The sequence below is a fragment of the Gambusia affinis genome, linkage group LG05 (assembly GCF_019740435.1).
Source record: "Gambusia affinis linkage group LG05, SWU_Gaff_1.0, whole genome shotgun sequence".
Lineage (NCBI taxonomy): Eukaryota > Metazoa > Chordata > Actinopteri > Cyprinodontiformes > Poeciliidae > Gambusia > Gambusia affinis.
This window is the reverse complement of record NC_057872.1, coordinates 14,325,515-14,350,782: the sequence shown is the minus strand read 5'-3', so window position 1 is coordinate 14,350,782 and position 25,268 is coordinate 14,325,515. Positions and strand designations below refer to the sequence as shown.

The 25,268-nt window shown below is 39.9% G+C and overlaps 1 protein-coding gene across 2 annotated transcripts; it reads right to left on the bottom strand.

Moving 5' to 3' along the window:
• Positions 1–1,084: 1,084 nt before the first annotated feature.
• LOC122831391 (IgGFc-binding protein) lies at positions 1,085–15,947 on the bottom strand. 2 transcript variants are annotated; one of them, XM_044117521.1, is made up of 23 exons: positions 15,929–15,947; positions 15,788–15,835; positions 13,937–15,187; positions 13,496–13,842; positions 12,828–13,404; positions 12,126–12,724; positions 11,471–12,038; positions 11,082–11,347; positions 9,905–10,246; positions 9,245–9,818; positions 8,952–9,151; positions 8,594–8,735; positions 8,111–8,439; positions 7,448–8,027; positions 6,754–7,352; positions 5,817–6,384; positions 4,892–5,490; positions 3,836–4,403; positions 3,554–3,753; positions 3,019–3,399; positions 2,623–2,909; positions 1,446–1,493; positions 1,085–1,351 (listed from the first exon to the last, which is right to left on the bottom strand). In XM_044117521.1, the coding sequence occupies exons 2-22, from the start codon at positions 15,831–15,833 to the stop codon at positions 1,484–1,486; spliced, it is 9,033 nt and encodes a 3,010-aa protein (XP_043973456.1). In that variant the 5' UTR covers positions 15,834–15,835; positions 15,929–15,947; the 3' UTR covers positions 1,085–1,351; positions 1,446–1,483. The 2 variants fall into 2 exon arrangements, with proteins under 2 accessions (XP_043973456.1, XP_043973458.1); XM_044117523.1 differs by lacking the exon at positions 15,929–15,947 and having other exon boundaries at positions 15,788–15,839.
• Positions 15,948–25,268: the final 9,321 nt, after the last annotated feature.

The window sequence follows — 25,268 nt, the reverse complement described above, 5'->3', positions numbered from 1 at the left end:
TCTGCAAATTAGGCAACGCCAAACACCATGGATGGTGACAGAAAGCTAACACTATAGGAAAGTTAATTTGGATTTTATCTGACAGACCAACACTGTTGTGCATGCATTAGGAGTGGGAAAATTCTAAAGATTTTCTCAGATACATGTACAAATAAATAAGTGTGCTATGAATTTCTTTTCTCTGCCTCTGTGTCAACACATCATAGAAATACATTGCTCTCACCGTTGTTCCCAGAGTGTCCCCTATGATAGAATTTGATGGTGTGATAAGGAACCGCAGAGACAGAGTATGTTAGTAATTTAGGATTTTACAGGAAGTGGTGGGGGTTGTGCTTGTGTGTGGCTGCAATCACAACTGCAAGCATTTTGGGGGATGTTTCTACCAGCAGTGAACCAACCTACACTTCTGCCCAGTCTCCTGTACAAAATAGCTCAAAACCAGTCAACTGGTCTGCAGAGCTTCTAAGAGCAAACATTTTCAAGTCTTACTCACAGTTGGATTTAGGTCTGGACTTTTGACTGGGCAATTCATAAACATGAATATGATTTCACCCAAATTTTTCAGCTGTACTCGTGGGTGGATGTTTAAGATTTTTGTCCTGATGGAGGATGAACCATTGCTCTGGTTGAGTCTTTTTGCAGCCAATAGCAAGTCTTCTTCCAACATTTCCCTGTATTTAATGTCATCCTCCGTCTATCTTCTCCAGTCATGTTTAGAAAATCATCCCCATAGCATGATGTTGCTGTCATTATGGAAATGGTGGGTTCAGGGTGATATGGAGTGTTGGCCGTTACTGATCAAGTAATTTCTTAAGCCAATTGGTTATGCCTTTATATTATTTTAGGAATATAAACAAATTGATTGCAAATACAAACCAAAGTTTCCAGATTTTTAGACAAAAATGAAAAGCTTCTCTCATTTTCTTTCTATTTCATACATTCATTAATTTGCTAGTCTTGGTCTTAATGTAACAACATTTGAAAAGGGTTACAGGGTGTGATTGCTTTTTCAAAGCACAATGTCATCTGTGTGTTTGTATACAACATGTTTTAAATACAAGAGACAAATAACTTGGGTACAAAGTGTAATCAGGTATATATTTATTCAGTTTTCCGGTAGGATTACACATTTGCAAAAGATTGGGAAAGTATCAAATCAAGCATAGTATTTCTTTTTTTTTTCTTCCACTAGATGGCGATGTTGCACAAGAGTAAGCCATTTGGTTCAATAACAGCAAAGAGAACAATAGAGAACCAAATCCCCAGGAAACCACAAAAACTGCAATGACAATCAGGAGGAAGCGGCGAAGTATGGCAATCAAGGCTGCAAACAAAGAAACCTCTCTTCTTCCTGTATAACAGAGAAAAACACACACATATACGTCACACTGTACAACTATTTTATTCATTCACATTTTTCCACAGGAAATGGGTTCATAATTTACCTGTGTACCAGTGGCCTCTATCGACAGACGCAGCTTCTCTACAGGCCACTGCAGCGGAAAAGAAAATTGCAGTCAAAGTGGCATTGGAGGAAGGGATTTTATTTCCACTCAAGCACAGCAGAGACTACAAGCATTTCTTCTGAGAATTGAATTCTCCCGTGCACATATGTAAGAGCAAGCACTTCTTCTTTGGGTTATTTTCTTGTGTTTCTCAAGGTGAAATAACTAAAGAAGAGGAAGCAGGGGGGGGGGGGGGACTCCAAAGGTCTAACTTGAGGCTAAGACACTAAACTAAAGACAAGTTCTCAAATTAATATTGCACCCAGATGAGTCTTAAGTGTCCTTGGATGACAAGCAGAGATTGGATTGCAAGCTTGGTAGCTTTTGATGGCCATGCCTGTCAGCCTCACCTGCTTTTTAATCAGTAATTACCATAGGGGATTCTCTAGCATTTCTTAATTAAATTGAGCCAAATGCAATTAAAAACCACACTCTCATTCCTTTAAAAGGGGCTCTGTGGAGTCCTTGTTTAGTTCATGCTGTTAAGAGAGTAAGCGGTTGAATAGTTGTAGCAACGTCCCTTCTCTAACCGATCTCTGCTTGATTATTTCACCATTCAAATTAAGTTGAAAGTTTGGATAATAGAGCGGAAAAATTGCATCGTACACCTTAACTAAAGAGGTTAAAGACAATGAACGAGACGGAAAAGCTATTTTGTTCAAAGCACTAAAGCCAGCGTGAGAAGCACTGTGATATAAACATGTAACATGTTGCCACTTGTAAATGTATTTCCTTCATTGAACTTTTTTCTTTTGAATTTTCTCATGTGACAGCCTCAAGTTCTCGAAGGTGTTTTATTGATGGACTAACAGAAGGCAGCACATCATTATGAAGTGGACATACAAATAAAAACTGAAAAGTATGAGTGCATTTGTTTTTAGTAACCCTTCCAAATACTTCGAAGCATTGCTTTTCACAGCTGTTGCAGAATATCTTTACCTGCTTTTCAGTTATGCTTTGAAACTTTGCATTCACTTGTGCTGTTTCATGTCATAAAATCCCAATGAAATAATAGTGGCAACAGTAAAAATATCTTTTAGCAAGGCGCTGTCTGAAAGGACTGCAGATATTACAACATTTATGCCACAAAATGCTGCAGAATGATTAAAATACTCACCACCTAGAGAAGTCTTCAGCGCTCCAAGACCCAATCACAGCTGAGAAATCACTTGTAATTTTCCCATCTGCTGTCTTCATGTCATCTTTGGAGTTATTGTTGTAGTTGCCGCAGGCACCGCAAATTTCACCAGATAGGTTACCATCAACAGTGACAGTGACCTTCTGTGACACAGAATATATAACCTCCACACCTGAGGGCCTCTTAATAACCACACTCCTGTTTGAGATTTGGACTGATAACTCATTTGTCACTTTGCTGGGCAGGGACACCTTTCGGCCATTTATCTGGAGAATATAATGAATAGGAAATAAGAGGAAAAGATGTTAATAAAAAAAGCTCCCCAAAAGTCTAAATTGTTTCTGCTTTAAAAGGTTCATGGTTTAAACTCCTCACCCAGGTTACATGCTCACTGTTTACTACCACAGTAGTGTCCTTAAAGAACACATACAAAGTGGCAACAGCGAGAGGCGCGTTCTTTCCGCAAAGCCTCACATCCACAACCACACGGAACCATTGATTACTGTTCTGATTACAAAGAGATGCCAAGTCAAAAGCCCCTTGTGCTCCTATTTTTCCAGACATGCCATCAAAGGATGACAGCTCGCCAGCTGGACTGATATTGCATTGGCCCTGTATGACATGACAACCTCTGACCCCATCTCTCACGTCACAGACCTCTCCATTGGTACAGAGCAGCTTTTCACATGTTACCAGCCCAGAGGCCTGGCACTCACATTTGGAGCTGCAGTTTAGGTCCACTACAGTTTGACCCACCTGAAACACAGTCAAGGATAGTAAGATCCCAATTCAACGGTCAGCTCTGGCACAAAAATAAAATATATTTTATTTTCTTGTCCACCAAATCTGGTAGACAAGTCATTTCTTCTCCACCAGATTTAGCAGATGTTAAATTTCTCTCAAAGTTTACCGTCAGGTATTTGTTGTTGTGCACACACCCACAGTTGTCAAGTGGAACACATTGAATGCCATCAGAAACAAAGCCTGCATCACACTGGCATCCTTCAAAACAGCTTTCAGAGCAAGTGACTTGTTGAAGGAAGCTGGCGCATGTCCCTTTGCAGGTGTCCGCACACACTTCATAGTGACTGTGTGGAGGGCAGGAAAGAGCTGCAATAAAACAAAATGTGCTTATTAATAACATATTGTAGGTAGCTTGGACAGGCAGGTAAAATGCTACTGTGTGACCTACGGCAGAAGGAGGTGCTTCTCCATGGCTGGATTTGAATTCCTGCACCCTGGCAGGCCAGTGCATAGGCCTGTATGCCGTCGCACAACGTATCCTTGTTGCCATCAGTTGCACAGACATCGAACACACAATTAGACACATATGAGGCAGGATCAACTTTACTGTGGCAGGCTTTGAAAGGCCCGTTAGGCGCACTGATTATGCCACAGGAGTCTGGTTTTCCATACAAAGCTGCCTTCGCTGGATCACATGAAGGACATTGGCCTCCACAGCCACCGCACACGTATCCAGGAAGGTCCACCACCCACGCCTTCCCAAAGTCAGTGACATCATTAATTAGTTTCCCACCAGGAAGCATAAAATCATCACCCCCTTTGTTGTTGTAGTTGCCGCATAGACCACACATCCTATCTTGGTATGTAGAAGGAACGACCACCTCAACATAGTACACAGTGTCGTAGAGGACTTTGAGCCCAAACGCTGTTCGGATTACTATATTGCGACCTTCTTGAGTGACCGTCAGACTCCCTTCTTCCAGTGAAAGAGGCAGGTTGAGCAATTCATCATTCACCTGTACACATAAGTTAGAGAAAACATTGTGATCACTGTGAAGATTGTGCTGAAAAGGCTAAAGTCCTGCCCACATAAACATTTTATATTTTTAAAAGATAAGTTTTCTGCTACGCTTGCAAATCCTGTCCAAAAGCAAACTTAAAAACCCCAAAAAAGCTTAAACAAAACAAAGATTTTTGAACATATTTACTCTGTTTTTCTGTACAGGAAATCACAATAACATGTTTGGATTTTAAATATTGTTTCTGAATTAATTTAAAATTGATTTTTTTGCCCAAATATATCTTGGGCAAAAGACATGCTCCTGAACTTTTTTCTTCTGAGTTTTGGTATCATCAAAGTTGTATTTTTTCAACAACATACATGGTATTGTAACACTTTCCCTTGGAATCTCAGAGAAAATTTGTATAGATTTTTACAAAACCAGAGAAAACGTATCTTTAATAGCAAGCTAACAAATGTACAGGAAAAAAGGCTCAAACTCACAATGACTTTCCATGGCAGGCGCTGTTGAATGTATATCACATAACCATAGACTGTCACTGCAACTGAATTGGTTACAGCCACTTTTCCATTGCCATACTTCTCGTTGCCCTGGGTAACAGTAAATGGTGTGAGCTGACCTTTGTCATCATCGCAAACTTTCGCCAGCACATAGATGCAGGTACCCTGGAAGTCAAACCTCCGACCATCAAAGGAAGTGTAATGAGGGTCACCGGAAGCCACACACTTTGCTTCACCCTCGGGATGGCATCCTTTCACACCATTTAGGAGCTTACAGACTTCTCCTTTACGGCACTTCTCCTCTTGGCAGGTTACAGCCCCATTCTCTCCGCAGGTGCATTTCGCCATGCACTTGTCTTCAGGGTAAAACACTTCCCCTTTCTTGTAGTACTGACCATTAGAAGAGCATCCACACTCTCTCACTGGCACACAAGTTTCCCCGCTTAGCAGATAGCCTTGGTCACACTCACAGGCTTCTGCACAGCGCCTGTGGCAGGTGGCGAAAGAGGTTAAGCTAGCACAGGTGGTTGGGCAACCCGCGGCACATAGGGTGTAGTGGCTGTTAGCAGGGCACTTCATTGCTGCAGGACAGAAGAAAAACACCCAGAATAAAAGTGACATACATACTTAAAACTATGCTTAAAGTAGATGCGTCATATTTTATGAGCCAGAGCATGTAAAAGTCTTGAAAGTATGAAACACATGCAAAACACAATAACTTTTTCCATTGTTTTGGCTACCTTGTGCTAACTTGCGTTCTCCCAGGTTACTTCAAATATTTCTCAACTTCAGTCATGGAAATTAATATAATTATGGTGAGCTACAAGCCTCTACAAAAGTGGATAGGAAGTGTTGTAAAAAATAATTAAATATACCCTTAAGTAGATAAAGAAAAAACACGACTTACGGCAGAACACATTTGTTCTCCAGGAGTAGATTGTGATTCCTCTGCTCTGACATTCAGACACATACACTTCCACTGCATCACAAACGGAGCCTTGATGACCATGGTACTGACAAACATCATAAACACAGTCCTCCATGTAAGGAGTGGGGTCCACATGACTGTGACACTCTCTGAAGGGCCCTGCCTTATCAGCAATAATGCCACAGTACTTGGTAGCTTGATAGACTTTCTTCTGCGAGTCTGAACAGGCCTGGCACCAAGGCCCTTGGCAGACAGATGAGCAGCCAGGTGTGAGGCCCACCTGCCAGCTCTCCCCCAGCCTGGTCCCATCGGGGGCGGTCTGTCCATTAGGCATGGCCAGGTCATCCGGAGCTTTGCCGTTATAGTTGCCACACAGACCGCAAACCATGCCCTGGTAGGTGCTGGGCAGAGAGATGGTCACTGTGCTTTTCCAGTCAAAGCTCACGGTGATACCAGCCACTGTCTCCAATACAGCTGTACGGCCACTTTGAAACACAGTCAGCTCATTATTGTAATCCAGAGGCAGCAAAGCAAGCTGCCCATTCAGCTGTAGAGCAGAGAATGGGGGTGGGGGGTATTTTTAGGAGATTATACATTTAATAATTCTGCACACCTCGCTGATCTATTCTAATGTGCAGTTAAATCTTAGTTTAATTAAGACTGTCTGGATTAAATTTTTAATATGTGATTAAATATATATACAGTAGAGCATGAGGGATGAGGAAATTAGCACAGATACAAAGGAAATTATCATCCACTCATTCGAATCAGATGGGTTTTTATTTTCAGTGAAATGACTGCGAGCTGTGTCCTAATTCTTATCCCTTCACAAATGTGCAGAAAAGCAGATTACTCCTATTGCTATTAATACAACATCCACATGCTTTATTATTCATACCACTTCATCAATACTCACCAAGACCTTGTAGGGGTACTCTTTGCTGATGATGAGAGTGGTGCCATGAATGGAAATCTTGACAGTCTTGGTGTAGGACACTGCCTTGCTTCCCCGGTTGTCATTCTGCACAGTCACATTAAAGGGCACCAGCCCAGCGTTCTGGGAGCACAGTCCAGCCAGCTGATACTCGCATGTGCCCTGGAAGTCATACTTGCGCCCATCAAAGGTACGATAGTGCGGGTCACCTGAGGCTGTACACAGGCCGTAGCTAATGGGCCTGCAGGCACGCTCTCCATCAATTACGGTGCATTTCTCATTGGAAGAGCAGGAGGCATCACGGCACGTTACCATGCCCAGAGTTGTGTCACACGTACACAGGCGACCACAAGTCTCATCAGCCCAGAACTGCTGGCCTGGCTTGAAATAGCGTCCCTGATATGAGCATCCGCATGTTTTAGCAGGTACACACACACCAGCGCTGAGAACATAACCCGTGTCACACACACAGGCCTCCACACACGTGCCACTGCACATCTGCTTTTCCTCAGGGAACGGGCAGGACGGCTGACAGGGGCTGGCACATTCTTCATAGTGGCTGTACCTTTGACAGTTCATGGCTGGATGTAAATAAAATGTCCCAAAGACAGAAAGAAGGATGAGAAGATGCTAAATATTTAACTACAATCTATAGCAGAAAAATGTTTAAACTTACGACAGCCAAACGTCTGTCTCCAGTTCTTGATTATTATTCCATCTTCTCGACACTGTTGATTATAGGAGTCTAGTGCCTGGCACAGCATCTTTTTGTCTCCTTTATTTAAACACATGTCATACACACAGCTGTTCATGAAGGCCTGAGGGTCTAATTTCCCATTACATTTCTGGAACACATTATTTGTCTTTGCTGTTAGGGCCCCACAGAAAGCCTGAGTTTGGTAGAGTTTCTTGTCGTTATCGTCACAGGTAGGGCAGTTTTTCTCACATGTATCCCAGCAGGGATTATCCTTGTCTTGATCAGGTGTTTGCCAACTCTTTCCCCACTCAATCACTGAAGAGACAGCTTGGCCAGTAGGGTTCTGGAGCTCATCTCCACTGTTGCCATTGAAGTTGCCACACAGGCCACAGACTCTGCCATAATAGCTGCTGGGAAGCTTGATGACGACGTACCAGTTCCAGTCATAGGTGACAACTAGACCAAAATCTGTCTGTAGCTCAGCAGTATTCCCTCTCTGAAACACTGTCACTTCTCCATCACCCAGGTGAACAGGAAGATTCACCAGCTCACCATCCACCTGAAAAGAAAATATCAGAACAATACTCACACCACTCACAGAGAAACTTGGCAGGTGAATCAGTCAGAAGGTTAAAATCTCACCGTAATTTGACCAACTTGGTTTTTTCGAATTGTTATGGTATGTCCGTACACAAGCACATCAACCTCCCTGACATAAGAAACTGCTGTGTTGCCTCGGTTGTCGTTCCTTTCGTTTACAGAGAATGGAACAAGACCATCTAGAGCCCCACAGGTTTTGGAGATAACATATTTGCAGGTTCCTTGGAAGTCAAAGTTGTACCCATCAAAAGTGTGGTAGTGTGGGTCACCCCAGGCCCAGCAGGTGCCAGTGAACTTGGGGACACACAGAGCCTCGCCCTTCTCAACACGACATTCTTCTTGGACACGGCAATTAGCATCTTTGCAGGGATCTGAAAGAGACAATTAAATTATTCCAGGGGTCTGAATAAATTTGTAATAACCAATTCAAAATCTATTTTTAAAATAAAGTATTATTGTTAATTTATTTCCCACTTCACCACATTACTTGATATCAGTAAATATGTTGTAGTGTTTGCATCTTACTTGTGTTGTGGCATGCCCGAATTCCGTTCTTGACCATGCATTTAGTGTCTTTAGGACATGAATATTTTTCACAGACAAGGCCTTTTGCTGGATTACAGGTGCACTTTGTGTTACAGTCCTCTTCATATCTGATTTCACCAGGCTGGTAAATAATAAAAAAAGAAAATAATGGGTTTAAATCCCTTCAAGGGCAAATTAAAACAAGTTTCAAATTAGACTAAACTTTTTTGCAGATTACATCTTAATGTTAATAAATAAAATCCTGCCCCTTTGTGTGAAACAAATGGACCTCATATATCAGCTCATTTTTATAACTATAGTCTTATGCAGGTTTACTGAAAGAGTTGCTGAACTGTACTTTGTATGTTTTTCCGTTTTCATAGCAGCCACATTCAGTTTCGTTGACACACGTCTGTCCGTTGAAGAGGAAGCCAGTGTCACATTCACAGCCTTCTGTACAACCAGTGGGGCACTCAACAATTTCCGTGAGGCCAGGACAGGAAGCAGAGCAGCTCTCAGCACACATTTCATAGTGACTGTTGGAAAAGCATTTCATGGCTAAAGAAGAAAAACAGCTAAAATTAAAAAACATGTGAGAAAAATATAGATTTTTTATGTAGGACCCAATAATATGACAATAAGAAAACCTACGGCAGAAGGATGGAGTTCTCCACTCTTTGACATCCACTCCTGCCAAGTGACAGTTATAAGCATAGGCTGCTACGCTGTCACAAAGCACATTTCCTTCTCCGTTGGAGGCACACAAATCAAACACACAGTCATCAAAGTACAGCTGTGGGTCAATTTTACTGTGGCAGGCTACAAAAGGTCCATTGGCTGCTGCAATGATACCACAGTAAGCGGGCTTTGAAAACACAGCTTTGAGAGCTGCATCACAGTTTGGGCATTTATCCCCCTCACAGCCATTTTCACACACTACATTGGGAATAGCGATTTTCCATGATGTTCCAAACATGTTGACGTCATTGGTGACTTGATGGTTGGACATCTGGAAGTCATCGTTTTTGTCTCCGTTGAAGTTGCCGCATAGCCCGCAGACTTTATTACGGTAATTACCCGGTACTGTCACTGTCACATGGTAGACCAGATCATATGTGACCACCAGTTCAAAATCTGTTGCAATGACATAATTTCTGCCCTCCTGATAAACCTTAACTGCTCCATTGTTAAGATTGACAGGAAGGTTGTTAAACTCTCCATTTATCTGAAATACACAGGATTTATATGACATAAATACTGCAGAAACAAATGTACACATTCAAATAATACTAAAAAAATATCATCACTTACCAATACTCCCAGCATTTTGTTTCTCATTATGAGAGTGAATCCATAGACCTCCATTGCAACCAGCCTGGTGACAGAAACTTTTTTCTTTCCCCTCATTTGGTCCCACTGCACATTCTCCACCTGAACTGAAAAGGCCTTGAGGAGGGTCCCCTCCACGCCACAACTTTTAGACAGAGTATACGTGCAGGTGCCTTGGAAATCAAATTTCCTCCCATCAAATGAAAGGTAGTGGGGATCACCAGAAGCTCGGCAAACACCCTTGCCAACTGGGTGACATTTATGAACTCCATTCTCTATGTTACACTTCTCATTAGGGCCACATGAGATGTTTTTGCACTCAACCTGAGTGAAAAACACACATAAAACAGTGTTTGCAGATCCAGCAAGGTAAATTAACTGTGCCTTGATAAAGATTTCAACTTTTGAAATTGTTTTGCCTTTTGTTACGTTAGAACCACAAACGTCAATAAGTTTAATAAATCAAAACATCACAAATATGTGATAGACCAACACAAATAATATCCATCCATCCATTATCTCACATGCTTATCCCTAGTGGGGTCATGAAGGGTCCCGGTGCCTATCTCCAGCGGTTATTGGGACAGGTCACCAGTCCATCACAGGGAAACACAGAGACAAACACACCCACATGCGCACCCCCACCCACACCTAAGGAGAACTTAGAACATATTCCCTTTAGAAGTCTCTTAATTATGTGTTCCAATGAATTCAGTATGAATCCAGATATTTAGTGAAGGCCTCAATGGATTGCTAGAGAACATTACAGAACAAACTGCATCAGTTATTTAGATTATTCAACCATCAGATTGGTGCAAAGTGCTATTATGCCCTTTAATTTAATCCCATTTGGCGTTCATTACAAAACCTGAAAATGAATGTTCACAGATAATCTCAATCCAATCTGAATGAGTTTGCTCTATCAGGCAAAGAAGAATGCATACAAGTTTGAATCTCTGGATGTGTAAAGCTGGTAGCTACATGAACAAAAATATTTGCAGCTGCAATTGCAGCAAAACATGGTTCTACAAGTGATTGACTCAAGATGTCTTTTTACATTATCTTGATATCATACAATATAGTTTGTGGTTCTTGATAAGTTACAAAAGTATATATTAATAATTTTGCAAGGGACAGGATATTTACTGTCATTCATTACCTCTCCATCTTGTGTGCATTTGCACTCGAGCTGACACTGTCCATTTTGGTAAAACACCTCGCCTACTTTGTAGTACCGGTTGTTGTGGACGCATCCACACTGTGAGAAGGGGACACAGAGATTTCCACTGAGGATGTAATCTTCATCACAGGCACAACCTTCTTGACAGACATCCTCACAGCCCTGAGGAGGGGCAAGACTGCCACACGTTGCAGGACATGCAGTTGCACAGATTTCATAGTGGCTGTTACTGGGACATTGCACAGCTACAAGCAAAGGACAGAAGGCAAAAAAATATATACATATATTTATGATTTGCTATTGTCATTACAAAATAAGTGCAAAGAAAAATATGCAATTATTATTTCTACTGTTGACGCATTTCTTACCACAGAACTGAGTGGTCCTCCAGCTGTGAACCTTAGCCCCTACTTTTTGGCAGGCAGATGTGTATGATGTAATAGCCTGACAGAGTATATCCTTCCTGCCTTTATACAGGCACACATCATAGACACAGTCCTCAAAGTACTCAGCTGGATCCACCTTCGCATGACACTCTCGGAATGGCCCTTTAGGGTCTCTGATTATCCCACAAAAATCGTTCTTCTCATACAGAATCTTGGCTGCAATGTCACAAGTGGGACATACCCCTTTACAGCCTTGCACACAGCCTGGGATTTCGGCCACTCTCCAGCTTGAACCAAATTCTGCTGGCTTGACAGGATTTTTTCCATCCTTAGGGATGAGATCATCTTGGGGTTTGCCATTGTAGTTGCCACAAAGACCACACACAGCCCCCATGTAGTTGCTCGGCAACGTAACAAATGCAGCACTGTGCCAGTCAAAAGAGACTTTTAGGCCAAAATCAGTGGTGACAACAGCATTCCATCCACTTTTATGCACAGATATCTGCCCATCTTTGAGGTCAATGGGAAGGTTAACTAGCTCGTTATTTACCTAAAGGAGAGAAAGTTTAGTTGCACTCTTGTGCAGTAAAGAAAAAATCAAGATAGAATCAAAATATAATTTTTATAGATATCTTACCAAAATCAAGTCTTTGTGTGTATTTGTTATGACAATGCTGGTAGAGTAGACATTGATTTGTACTAACTTAGTATAGGAAACCACCTTACTGCCTCTGTGTTCATTTTGCACCAGCACTTCAAAGGGAACCAACTCTGGGTCTTTTGAGCACAGTGCAGCAAGTTGGTACACACATGTGCCCTGAAAATCAAACCGCTCATTATCAAAGGTCAAATAATGGGGATCACCAGTGGCATGGCAGGTACTCTGGGACAATGCGTGACATCTTCTTATCCCGTTCACCAATTTGCATTGCTGCCCTGGTCCACAGCCCTTATCCTGGCACTCTACACGCCTGCTTCCAGGAACACATTTACACCATCGCTTGCATTTCTGGTCAGCCCAGAATTCTTCCCCAGCAGGAATGTAGTGACCCTCATAGGTGCAGCCACACTTTGCAGCAGGCACACACTTGTCTCCACTTAGAACAAAGCCATCATTACAGGTGCAAGTCTGCACACAAGGGCGTTTGCATTTAGAGGGTGCAGTTGGGTCAGAACAAGTAGCTGGACAGGCGTTTCCACAGAACTCATAGTGACTGTTTGCTGGACATTTGGCAGCTGTGTGGAGAAAAAGCAGAGTACACTTTATTAGATTCATTTAAATAATGGATTGTGGATATTCAAATAGACTTTGTCTTTTACTTTGCATTAAGGCACTTACGGCATTTTGCCATCTTCCTCCAATCTTGAACCTGGATTCCAGCATCCTGACAGGCTTCGGTGTAGGCCTCAAGAGCTTTGCAAAAGAATTGAAGAAGACCACCTCCCATGCATAAATCAAATTTACAGTTTTCCAGGTAAGCTTGTGGGTCTATGACTGGATGACACTTGCTAAATGGACCATTTTGTTTTTCAATGAGTCCACAATACAAGTTACTCCCATACTTATTCATCAAGGAACTGCTACAGGTGCCACATCCACCTACGCAATCATCTATGCACTTAGGATCAGGCTCCAATCCGGGAACCTTCCAGCTGCTCCCAAAGGCCACAACCCCACCTGCCTGGGTGCCAGAGGGTGTGGAGAAATCATCAGCGGGGTTGCCGTTAAAATTACCACAGAGTCCACAGGTTTTACCAGTAAAGCTGCTGGACAGATTGACCACAAGATTATGATCCCAGTCATAACGGACAGAAAGGCCAAAGTCAGTCTCTATAACTGCAGAGCGGCCACTTTGAAACAGATTCAGTTTGCCGTTGCTCAAGACTATAGGTAAGGACCACAAACTGTCGTTAATCTGCAAAATAGAAAAATACAAATTATGTTAATTTAACAAAACATAGCTGACACATTATAATATAGATTAAAAAGTGTAAAAAAGCCCTTACCCTTACACGACCGTTTTCAGACCGAACCACTGCGACAGTGATATCATAGACTTTAACAATGACCAGACCAGTGTATGACACTTTGTGGCTTCCTCTGTTCTCATTCTGGGCAAGGACTTCAAAGGTTGGGAGTTTGCTGTTACTTTCACAGTTTTTAGCAATAACATATGTGCAGGTACCCATGAAGTCAAAACGTCGTCCATCAAAGGTACGATAATGAGGATCTCCCATGGCCCAGCAGGTACCGAGCTGTGGTTTCACTGAATTGGCCACACAGGATGGAAACCCACCACTCATTTCACAGACCTCATTGGGACTGCAAGTAATGCTACTGCATGATAAAGACCCTACAGAAAAAAAAAAAAAAAAACGTTTACAATTATTCATTTGATGTGTTTGAGAAAAAAGGATTTCTGGTCAGCTTTAGTTTGTGCAACTTACCTGAATTCCCTTCCTCTATACAGTGTCCTACAGAACCATAACCATTCATTTGACTGACTCCAATGCTGTAGAGCCCAAAGCTAGAACCAGAGCTGGACACAGTCTGGATACTGTTGCCAGAGATTTGTTTGTAGGACATCTCTGCCCATGAAAAGTCTGTCCCAGCAACCTTTTTCCATTGTACGTCTTGTGGTAGATTTTTGTTGTCCAATTGAAGACTGGCTGTGGCACTGGTTTTTGCCACAATAAGGGCTTTGTTGTCAAAACTGTCAAGAGCTTCTAATGAATAAGAAGAGCAGAAGCGGTCTGTGGGCAGGATTGTCATAAAAAACGGATCATATATTTTGAACAAACTATAATGAACGCCGTTAAAAAGCATCAGAACCTGGATGCCATGATCAGACTGAATAAAGAGTGTTTCAGGGTTCATTAATTGGATCTCCTTCACCTGGCCTCTGGAGAGACTAAAGGCAGTCTTGCCTTTACCACCGGTAACGCTGACTTGGGTGGTTTGGGAGGCCTGGAGATAAACAGAGTCATAGTTCTTCTGGAAGCTCAGAGCAGATAAAATGAAGCTGGTTCCCCAACTGTTCACTGGTAAAAGCTGCTCATAAACATGGTTGCATTTGGAGAAACGAAGGAAGCAAGTGTGTCCTGAGAACACAGCAACAGGACGCTGGGAAGAAACCTGACTACCAGACAGGTCAAATTTGCTCTGAAGCTGAACACTCTCATATGGCTCAAGATCTATAACCAACTTATTGCCTTTGTTGAAGACACGTCCCTGAAAGGTGATTGATGCTTCAGGGAATATCTCCACCTGGTTTTTGTCTTTGCCATTTGTCACAGCAAACTCTTTGCTAGTGCCATAGGGACCACTGGGAGGAGTGACGATGAAATACTCTTTCCCCCATGCAGTAGTTGGATATATGACAGAGGTGTCAGCTGTGAAGAGCTTGGTGTTAAAGGAGGTTATAGACACATCCGCTGAAGCTTCAACCTGAACAGTTTTGAAGGACTTTTCACTGTTGTACATCTCGACACCAGCAGGGACACTGACAGTAACCCTTTCCCCAGCTTTAAGGGTTTTTTCCTCTTTGAACTTCAAGAGAGGCACCTGTACGGTCACTTTGGTGTTGGCTTGAACAGCTGTAATATACAACTGAAAACTAGGACTGACATAGCCTGGTGAATAATTCTCCATAAATGATACGATAAACTCCCTTCCTGTCCAGAGAGCATGAGCTGGACCTGAGTGATACGGGATGAAAATGGGTGAAAAAATGGAGAAACACTTTAATGTCAAAGCTTTTTCAAGTTGCTTCAGAAAACAATGAGCTATACACAACTGAGTTTCACAGGATTTTGTGTGTAAAAAATAAGTGATAAAAGCATTAGGAAATTAATGAGACTATTGGCACCATAGTGATCAAAAGATTCACAAAGAGGCAATTATGTATGAAAAAATAAATAAATAAATAAATAAAAAAATAAAAAAAAATTATATATTGCATATATATGCAATATATAAAAAGGCAAAAAATATATAAATATGTATATGTTTATCAAATAGTACAAAGAAACCTTATACTAATTGAAAAAACAAAGATATGGCTGCTGAAAAGGGATCACAATTTTAGGAGAAATGAATGGTCGCTTTTTCTGAAATAGGCTGATATATTTTAAAGAACCATTAGTTCATTGATTACTTCTAAGCACCACTCAATAAGCAAACAGTCTAAAAAACTATGTCATGTGCAATCAAAACTTTGCTGAATTACACTCTAACTTCAGCCAAACAAATTAAATTAATATTAGTAATAGAAACTAGCAAAAACTAGTTGTACTTACAACTCAATAAAGCCCCCACAACACAAAACAGCACAAGGATCCCCATGGCTGAAAAAGAAAAAAATGGTTTTAGTTTAAAAAGGATCCAACAGTTATATTATCTAAGTTACACAAATGCTGCTTGATCCAGGATGTGCTCACCTGTTGATTAGTTATGTGTGAGCAACGTTTTTACTGCTCCATCCGTTTTTTATAATGATGGACAAGAAAAAAAAAAGAAAAGAAAAACACGTGAGCCAGTCAGAAAATATATGCTTCTCTTTAATAATAACCTTCCTCTTAAACAAATAGAGCCAAAACTTGGCAATGACTTTTAGGTCCTGTTGCATGCTGACATGGGTGTGAACATTTCTAGGAATAATAATTTGTACTTGGGGTGTAATGCAACTTAGAAATAGGGTGAGAATTTCAGATATCCAGGAAGGACTCAGAGTAGAGCCGCTGCTCCTTCAGGCCAAGAGAAGCCAGTTGAGGTGGCTCTGGCATCTGATTAGGTCCCTCCTGGACGCCTTTCTGGTGAGGTGTTCTGGGCACGACCCACCAGGAGGAGGCCCCGGGGAAGACCCAGGACATGCTGGAAGGACTGTGTCTCTCGGCTGGCTTGGAAGTGCCTTAAGATTCCCCTGGAGAGAACAAGTGGCTGGGGAGAAGGAAGTCTAGGAGTTGCTACTTAGGCTGCTACCCCCACGACCTGACCCCGAATAAGCGAAAGAAGATAGATGGATGGATGGATGGATGGATGGATGGATAAATAAATGCATATACATACACAAATTCACATGCATGATACACACAGCACAGTAGAATACAGACAGTAATGTTAGCTAGCTTGGTTAGCTAGCTAGTTTCAAGAAACATGCTCTTTCTATCCTCCCCCCCAACTTCCTCCGCCTCCCCCCCCCCCCCACACACACACACACACACATAATAGACATTAACATTGTTCCAACATTGCTGTTGTAAAATTGCTGTTGTCATTTTGTTTTAAAAATGTTCTACAAATGGTCACAAATGTTCTACAAATTGTTCTAAAAATGCTTAAAAAGTACAAAATTTAAATATTTCAAACATGGAACAATTCTTGTGTGAAATAAAACACAGCAGAAAGTATTATACAAAACATTATTTTGAATCAAAATGACAAAAATACAAAAATAGCATAAAAACACATCGACTCAAACACGGGTCCAAAAAGACCCACTCATGGAAGACTGTATAGTCAATACATCATGCATCAGAGGGTTAAGAAAACAAAAACAAAGGTATTGCAGTGGTATAGTTAAAGTATTGATGCAAATCTGATTAAGATACCAGTGTATGACCCTAAACCTGAGAGTCTTGTGTTTTTCTTTCATATTTGCCCAAGTGATGTCAGCAATGAAACAAACACAGCATGTGTCCACAAAAGTGTGTTTAATGTGAAGATACTGGTATTGCCATATATTCAAAATTAAGTACTGAGACTAAAGACTCCAATGCTCTCTACCCCCCAGAATCCGTTTTGCATGTAACTTCCTTTGTTCAACCACCTTAAAAGTCATTGAGATCAAGATCTCATTTGCACGAGGAACCTGGGGAGGAAACCTGCAGGACACATCAATCACTTCTAATATAGATATAATAACTAAAAAACTATAAATGTGAGAGAGTGCCAGTGTCCACAGATGAGAATGAAAATTTTATTAGATTTGGTATTGCACAAACACTTCCAAAATACTTTTTTGCACTTAGCATTGTGATTAGGTACTTGTTAATTAAATACATAAGTAGCGTATTTACAGATTTTCTCAGTTGCTTTCTCAAATCATTTGTGACATTTGCAAAACACTTCGGATTCATCTGGGAGAAAATTATCAATTCAGGACAGATTTTGAAAAAAAAAAGTCTAGTGCAAATGTTTTGAACTATGCTTGACATATTATGACAACTGGTTTTGCATGTTAAAATTCTTATGACAAACCTAAATATTGTGGAGGTCAAGAAATTCAACAGAGACCCGCATATTACATTTTGATCAACAGTAGGCCTGTCACAATTGCAAATTTTCTTGGACAATAAATTGTCTCATAAATTATTGTCATAAACAATTACATTGTTGCTTTGGGACCATTTTCAGTAATATAATGGTAATGGGAGAATAATGCAAGAACAAAGTGTCTCAAAGTGTCTCAAAATTGACCTTCAAAAAAGAAAAACTGAGACCATAAAGCACCAGACTTTTGCCATCCAGTTTTTGGTAGAAAGAGAGAAAAAAAGAGAAAGAAATAACTTATGAAAATTATTGAGCTTGTTTTAATTTATCATATGATTAATTGACTTATTGTTTATTGTAGCAGGCCAAGACATAAACAATGAAAAATGTGTGAAAAAGCAGAAAATTGTACACTTGCATTATGGACCCAAGCATTTGCAACTTGCTCAAAGAAGTCATAAGCTACCCTTTTGATATGCACAATTTACATGAGGATTTGAAGATTGAACAAGCTGTAATAAAATGCTGTAATCAAAGACAAGTCATATTGTTTGCTTTTGAATCCTCAAATTACACCATCTGATCATGTTCATGTTTGGTGTTTTAAGTTCTTTTCTTTTATGCTTGTCAAATATGTCTTGTGTCAAGCTTGCAAAAGGGGCGGATAATCCCACGAAACGGATGCATCGTGGATTAAACCAACATCTTGTCCGGTGGTGGCAGAACCAATAGGGGTGGATTCCCTATTGGCTTTAGTGTGCCACCCAGAGAATAAAAACTTGTCAAATAGGCTGACATAAAAAATTACAGAAAGTAAATATGACTTAGCGCTCAAAAGTTTGCATTACTGTGTCTTTAAAATAAGGATTAAAAACTCAAATATTTAATTGCCGTTCATACAGTCGAGGGCAGGGCAGATGGCCTGTTTTGCTGGGATTGGATAAAGGCGTGCCCTCAACACAGTTTTTCTTAGGAATGATCCTGCTTTAAAACCTACATGACCTTCAATGCTCCTTTTAGCTTTTATTCAGTAAAAGGAGCACAAAAAATTGTCATTTACTGTATTCAAACGGGTCCTGTGCAATATGTATTATAGCAGACATGCCACTTTGAAAAGTTCACATGAACCTATTTATAACTCCTCATTGTCCAAATACTAATTAGTGAGACTATAGATACACTGTTCTACATTACTGCCCAGTGTTAAAAAATGATTGATTGACTTGAGCGGAGCAAAATAAAGTAATTAAAGTTTCCTCACAGATCATTCAATTTGCTTAAATAACAGAGGATGCTTGAACTAAAATGACACCAATCTCCACCTCTGTCGTAGCCTTTCTCCCAAGACACACCATTATTTCTCTGATTCCATTTTACAAGTTACAGAGAGTAACTCTGATCTTCCTGTCATGTGAGAAAATGTTAGCAACAAAAAATAAGCAAACGCATCTCCAAGACTGGCCTGTCATCAACACTTTGTATGTGCTCATGTTTCACTTGGAGCTAACTTGACTCTTAATTGAGTTACCTGATTGACATCACCTGTTTAGAAAACAAAAACCATTTACTTCACAGACCCCAGTAGGTTTTTCAGTGTTTCTGTCTTCTATTCAGGGTTTGTTAAACCTGTTTTTTGAAACAAAGTTCCAGGTTGGAGGTTTTCTTTCAGCAGGACGACAACACTAAACATACAGCCAGGGGCCCGTTTCAGAAAGCGGGGTGCCATTTCACAAATCACAGTAGCAATTACCCTGAATCAAGTGACTACTGCGACATGGCAGGCCCATGGCATAGAAAACACAGATCTGACTGACAGTTTTCTGTCCAAACACAACGTAAAACCCACCCACCAAACATTACAATCATAATCTCAACCTCTATTGAAACTCATGTTAAAAGTGCTAGACAGATTAATAGTGAGACTTGATAAACCAATGACTATTAAGTGTTGATTATGTCATCTTTAACAGATTCTAGACATTTCAGAATACATTACTTGATAAAATTAGTCCAAAGACAGGATATCTTATTAAAAGGTTCAAGTTTTTACTTTTCTACCACACAATGATCTATTTTGATAGATTTCCTATAAATACTTTCTTGAACCCCATAGAATATGCTGTGAAAAGCAACTCCAATTCAAAGCAGGCATTCCATTAAAAACAACCAACCAACCAAACAACACAAACAAAAAGCTGAATTAAAGCTTACTATTTGCCATTTTCAAGCAAGCTGTAAATACCAATAATCTTTAAATACTCCCATTACAACATCCTTTTGTAATTCAATACAGTGAGCCAGTGTACACTGTTTTCCTTTCTTAAGGGACATCATGGAGTGAGATAATAAACGAGGCTCGCGAGCCAGTCTGCTATCTTCTAACTCTGCAGACATGTGGTGCCTTGGGCTCTAGATCTACACATATCAGCTGACTCAAATGGTGGCACCAGCATTTCTGTGTGTGAACTTCAAGCTAACATTCCTCACTCATCTGGGGAAAAACAATAACGCTCTGCTTGCTTTAAAATATTCTGTCCAAGGGCACAAGTACTGATACCCGTCTTTTCTGTTGGGAATGGGCTTTGATTTGAAAATTATATACAGTTTCATTCAGTAAATTAGAATATACTACGTCTCAATGAATCTTGTATGTCAGATTAAAACTACCTTTTGAAAATAGAGGTCCATATTTCATGTCCATGCTCCATATTTCAAGTGGAGTATTAAGGCAAAAGCTGTAATGCTCTGATTGTGAAAGCGAATCTGTTGGGCCTCACAAGACAACAATTTTAAGTGCCATGCTGCTGGACACATGAAAAGCAAGCAAAAAAGAACAAATGGAATGCTTCTGCTGTTAGGAATCTTTAGAGGTTCATTGAAACTTTGATTACACATTTATTCACACAGAGTCTCTGTCTTGAGGAAATATCAGACTCTGCTGTCATGTGGAAACAGAATGGACAAATCTGTTTTCTAGGACTCGCGTTTATCCAGCAGTGCTCAAGTGCTAAAAAGCTTCCCATCATCTGTCTACACTGAAATTCCCATGAAGACTAGAAGGTGTGGTGTCACACACCTCTTCCACAGTAAACACTGGCAGATTGTGGGGGATGAGAGAAGTGGGGGAGTTGCTGTTTGTTCAGTTTAGTGATTATTACACTGCTGCTAACTAAAGATAGCAGAACTATTCTTTTTAATCAACAGCTAAGCTGCACAGTGTGAGAAGTTTACCCATTTACAAACAGAAATGTATTAAAATTCATAAAACATTTTCAAATTCATGTATTACTTTTTTTGAACATAATGTCAGTGCAAACAGAGATTGTAAAAACGTCCAGTACCAGGAAGTAGTCAGTCAAATGAGAACAGTTATGCACGACTGACAAGACAAAGACCAAGTAAAACCCCAGAGGACGATGTGCTTGAATCCAGCAGAGCACAGCACAGTAGTGAACAACCTTTGAGGAGCGCATAGAGATATCCAAGTAGGTGGCTACTGGACAGCTTAATTAGATGAAATAAGCAGTAAGTGTAAGACATTACAAGGGTTGTAGTGAACATTGATTCCTAAAATATTCATGACTAAAACATGACCAGTTTATAAGGAGTTCATCCCAAAATATATTTATAGAGGCAGCATCTTGAATGGAGCTAAATACAGGAGTAATCATTGCAGAAAATGTGTAAAGGACTTGAGACTGCGGAAGGGTTCACATTCCAGTAAGAAGACAGTAGACTTACAGGTAGAACTACAATGAAAAAAAACATAAGAGTAAATTTATGTGTTACACCCAGCTCAATGAAAATCTGCAGCAAGACTTTAAAAAAGATGTTTACAAAGACCCTTTATCCAATCAGGTTTTACCTTTCAATGTGCATTCGGGTTACAAAGTGCAGATTACACCCTTTCCAGGTTGGTGACAGAACTCAAGATGCCATTTGTGGAGCACTGCTAAAACTGACCTCAGTAAACAGACAGAAGGAAGAGGTGGAGGCAACAGGCGTTGTCAAACAGAGCAGCCAGTAATCCATCAAAGTCAGATTCAACACAGCCCCAAAGGAACGGGCAGCAAAGAACATCTGGGACACAGCAAAGCTATTTTTATTTGAACTGACTGCTTTGGCCACAAGTTAAGGTGGCTGCCTGTCAAACTTGGAATTATGAGACACAGATGAGCTAGCGTCTTGTCATGAGTTTAATTAGCTTAGAAATGTCCAAGACATATCTGTTCTGGCTTGATGAAATAAAAACTACTGAACAAAACCCCCTTTTATCTACTGTCTGACTAAACTTAGCTTTTTACTAGATAACAATGACTTCTGTCTGTCTTGCCAGATCATAAGTTTTGTCTCTGATGAGTATTGTGAAGCTTTCACTGCTAAATTAGCATCCGAAAACTTTGTGGGGTTTTAAAAGTAATTGTCATAATTTCATTATGCTGACAGTAAGTGAACTCAAATCATTAATTCCATTCTTTTTTTTATTTTATTTTTTTATTTTTTTGCTTTTGGTAGAGGTACTTGAACAAAATATTTTTGTGTGTAATGTGATGTTTAAGTATTTTCAAATATAATTTGTATTGTAAATGTAGATCAACATTTTAGTTGTCCATATTGAAATTTATTTGCATTGTAATCCACAATTGTACAGTCTCTAAAACTGCTATATCTTGCTCCTCGATTAGATCAGCAATTTATTTTTTCTACTCAAGAGGCACTCTACAGATGAGCCTACAGAGCTCTTCTGACTCTGAGAATATAAAATTGACGTATGTGAAGAATGAGAAGTGAAGGTGAAGAGGGCAAAACGCCATCTTTCCTCCTGAAGTCCAAAGGTCGCGTTGCAAAAATGTGTAGATACTTAAACTGACACTTTGTTGATGGCCCTTCTGATTTTGTCTTGTAGTCACACCAGTCATAAATTATAATAAATCGGTTGTACCAGAAATAGAGTTCAGTTATCCTTGTTGATCATTTCCCCTACTTTTCCACATTTGCATCCGAGATAAGGCTAAAGTTTTCAGAGAAAAGACAAGAGGATCAAAATTCTATAATTTTGGATACATTTCTACACCATTATTAATGTTACAAGGTCAAATGAAGGGAGACACTAAGAATTAGAGAAAATATAGGACAATCATTAGATTGAACATTGTCATAAACTTTAGCTGTGATTTACTGCCTTTCAACTAGTTCTCTGGGTTTATTCATTGTTGTTTAAGTAAATGTTTGTTGTGAAATTGTGTGTAATTTTCTTTTGGGCCAATTTGTTTGTATTTGGATCACTTGGCTTTGCGTTTTCTTCAGTGTTTTTGTTTTTATTTTTCTTTCACACCTTTTACGCACATGTTTTTACTTTACACATAAAAATGCATATATAATTGTCATCAATTAATGTCATCATCAATTTGTATCTTGAGTTACAATCCTTAACACAACTCTAACATAAACGTATGAGAAAAAACTTATAGAAATACTTTAATTGTCATCATTTGGAGATAACTTAACACATCACAAATAAATCTTAACGGAATCACTTATATGGTAAGAGACAAATCAGAAGAAACATTTACCTTTATTATCCAAAGCAGCACAATGTTATAAGTTCATGTCATGGTGGATGATTCAACATCTTTTATGTATATGAATGAACCATGCGGCCTTAAATAATAATAATAAAAAAATTATAAAAGAACCATGAAACAATTAAATTCACATATTATTTTTGACAGAGTATGTGTCCATGTCAGGGGTCTCAAACTCCTGTCCTCGAAGGCCGCTATCCTGCAGTTTTAAATCTGTAGGTTGGAATAAAGAATATTACTAAAAAGTTTACCCAGAGGCGACATTACCAACTCATGTATTATGAAGTTATTTTTCAAAAGAATAGGCTCAATAAAATAATTACTGGAATGCATTTACTAAAGAGATAAAATGTTACATGATAAAGAATCTCTATTAAACATATTAGACATGTTTAATTTAATTTAGGTATTTTCTGGATACTTCCATCAATCCTCTGGCAGTTTCTTCAAGTTTCATACTTAAATCCAGACGACTCCAGAAATATCTGCTCCAAATTCAAAGGAAAATATTTCCACTTTTAAACTGATTAACTGAAAACTAGGCATATGTGACAGAAATTTTAACCAGGAAGATATGTAGGAATACCAATTAAACTATTGTGAATTTTAAAATCTACAACATACAGAACAGCTCTGCTCATCCTGAAGCTCCCTCAATACCACATTAAATGTACATGTTAAAGGTTACCTGGATCACACACAGAGGCTTTTTCATAGCACACGTTTATATCACAGAAAAGTCTAGTTCTGAATAAATATCAGTGGATCTTCCTCAGGTTGTGTTTTTTTTTTCCGCTGTTGGTTGGAAATAAATTCTTTTGACTGAAGGCTCTGGGTGTTTATCCATTCATTTTCCTGATGCACAGTGGAGGTTTTTTGGCAGAATGGCAGGTTCCCACAACTCAATTTACCCGGGAGAATAATTCATACACACAATATACAGTAGGGCACCTATGCTGGGGGAGGAATAAATTGTGTTGAAGGGTTCTGAAGTCATTACACAGGATGCTTGAATTTTTCAAAAAGAGAGAGAATGCATTTCATTGACGTGAATGTAGGTTTCATGCTTTGAATCTGCTTTGCTGCTATCAAAACAGTCCATACATTCAATTTCTTGTAAGAGCAATTGTGTGAAGTGGCACAGTTACAATAACTATGGAATTCACAAGCCCTTCAATCAAATTCAGCATGCTGAGATTCGTCTGAAAAACATTTTGATGGCTTGGATTCAGAGCAGCAACACGCTTCTCAGCAAACATTGTGATATGTGATTTGTCCTCACCAAATGCCATTGACAGCTTTGTTGAGATGGAGATGGTATTGTCTACACATGCTGGAGAAAGGAGACAGTTTTTAAATCCATGGACAAGTTTTATTATCTGAGGTGAAACAGCAGGGACTAGAGGCAGATGTGTAGTTGAAGCGACAGACAGCTTTGCAGAAATACATCCGTCACCTGGGAAAGAAAGACAGTTAAACTTTGCAAAGGTTAGGGTTGACCAGTGATGCATTAGTACCATCTAGTGGCCCAATTGCACCTGAAAGGTTACAACATCAATACTGAGTCCCAGCAGGCCATCTATTATGCGCTAAGCACACCAAAACAAGCACAACATTCAACACCTACAGACAAATGTCTGATTTGTATGCATATATCTCCCTCCTCTGTTTCCTCATTTTTCTAATCTCACTATGATGAAACGTTATCAGCTTGCAAAGGCATCTGCAGTCACTTCATATTTCATTTGATGTGCAATGATGCTGAACTCCAAATAGTACAGCTACAATTGTAGGGGATATTAATTTAATTCACCCGAGCAGCAGAACAGGGGAGCCTATTAATGCTCTCAGCAAAATCCTGGACTCCTCCAGGCATAACGTGGGGCCTTGCTGGGGTAAGCAGACAGCTGGATAATCTGCCACG

Coding starts and splice junctions, on each gene's coding strand:
- LOC122831391 (XM_044117521.1), bottom strand. CDS start 15,833: ATGGGGATCCTTGTGCTGTTTTGTGTTGTGGGGGCTTTATTGAGTT. Junction 12,725..12,827: donor GAGGAAGATGGCAAAATGCC/GTAAGTGCCTTA, acceptor TTCTCCACACAG/CTGCCAAATGTCCAGCAAAC. Junction 5,491..5,816: donor GAGAACAAATGTGTTCTGCC/GTAAGTCGTGTT, acceptor TCTGTCCTGCAG/CAATGAAGTGCCCTGCTAAC.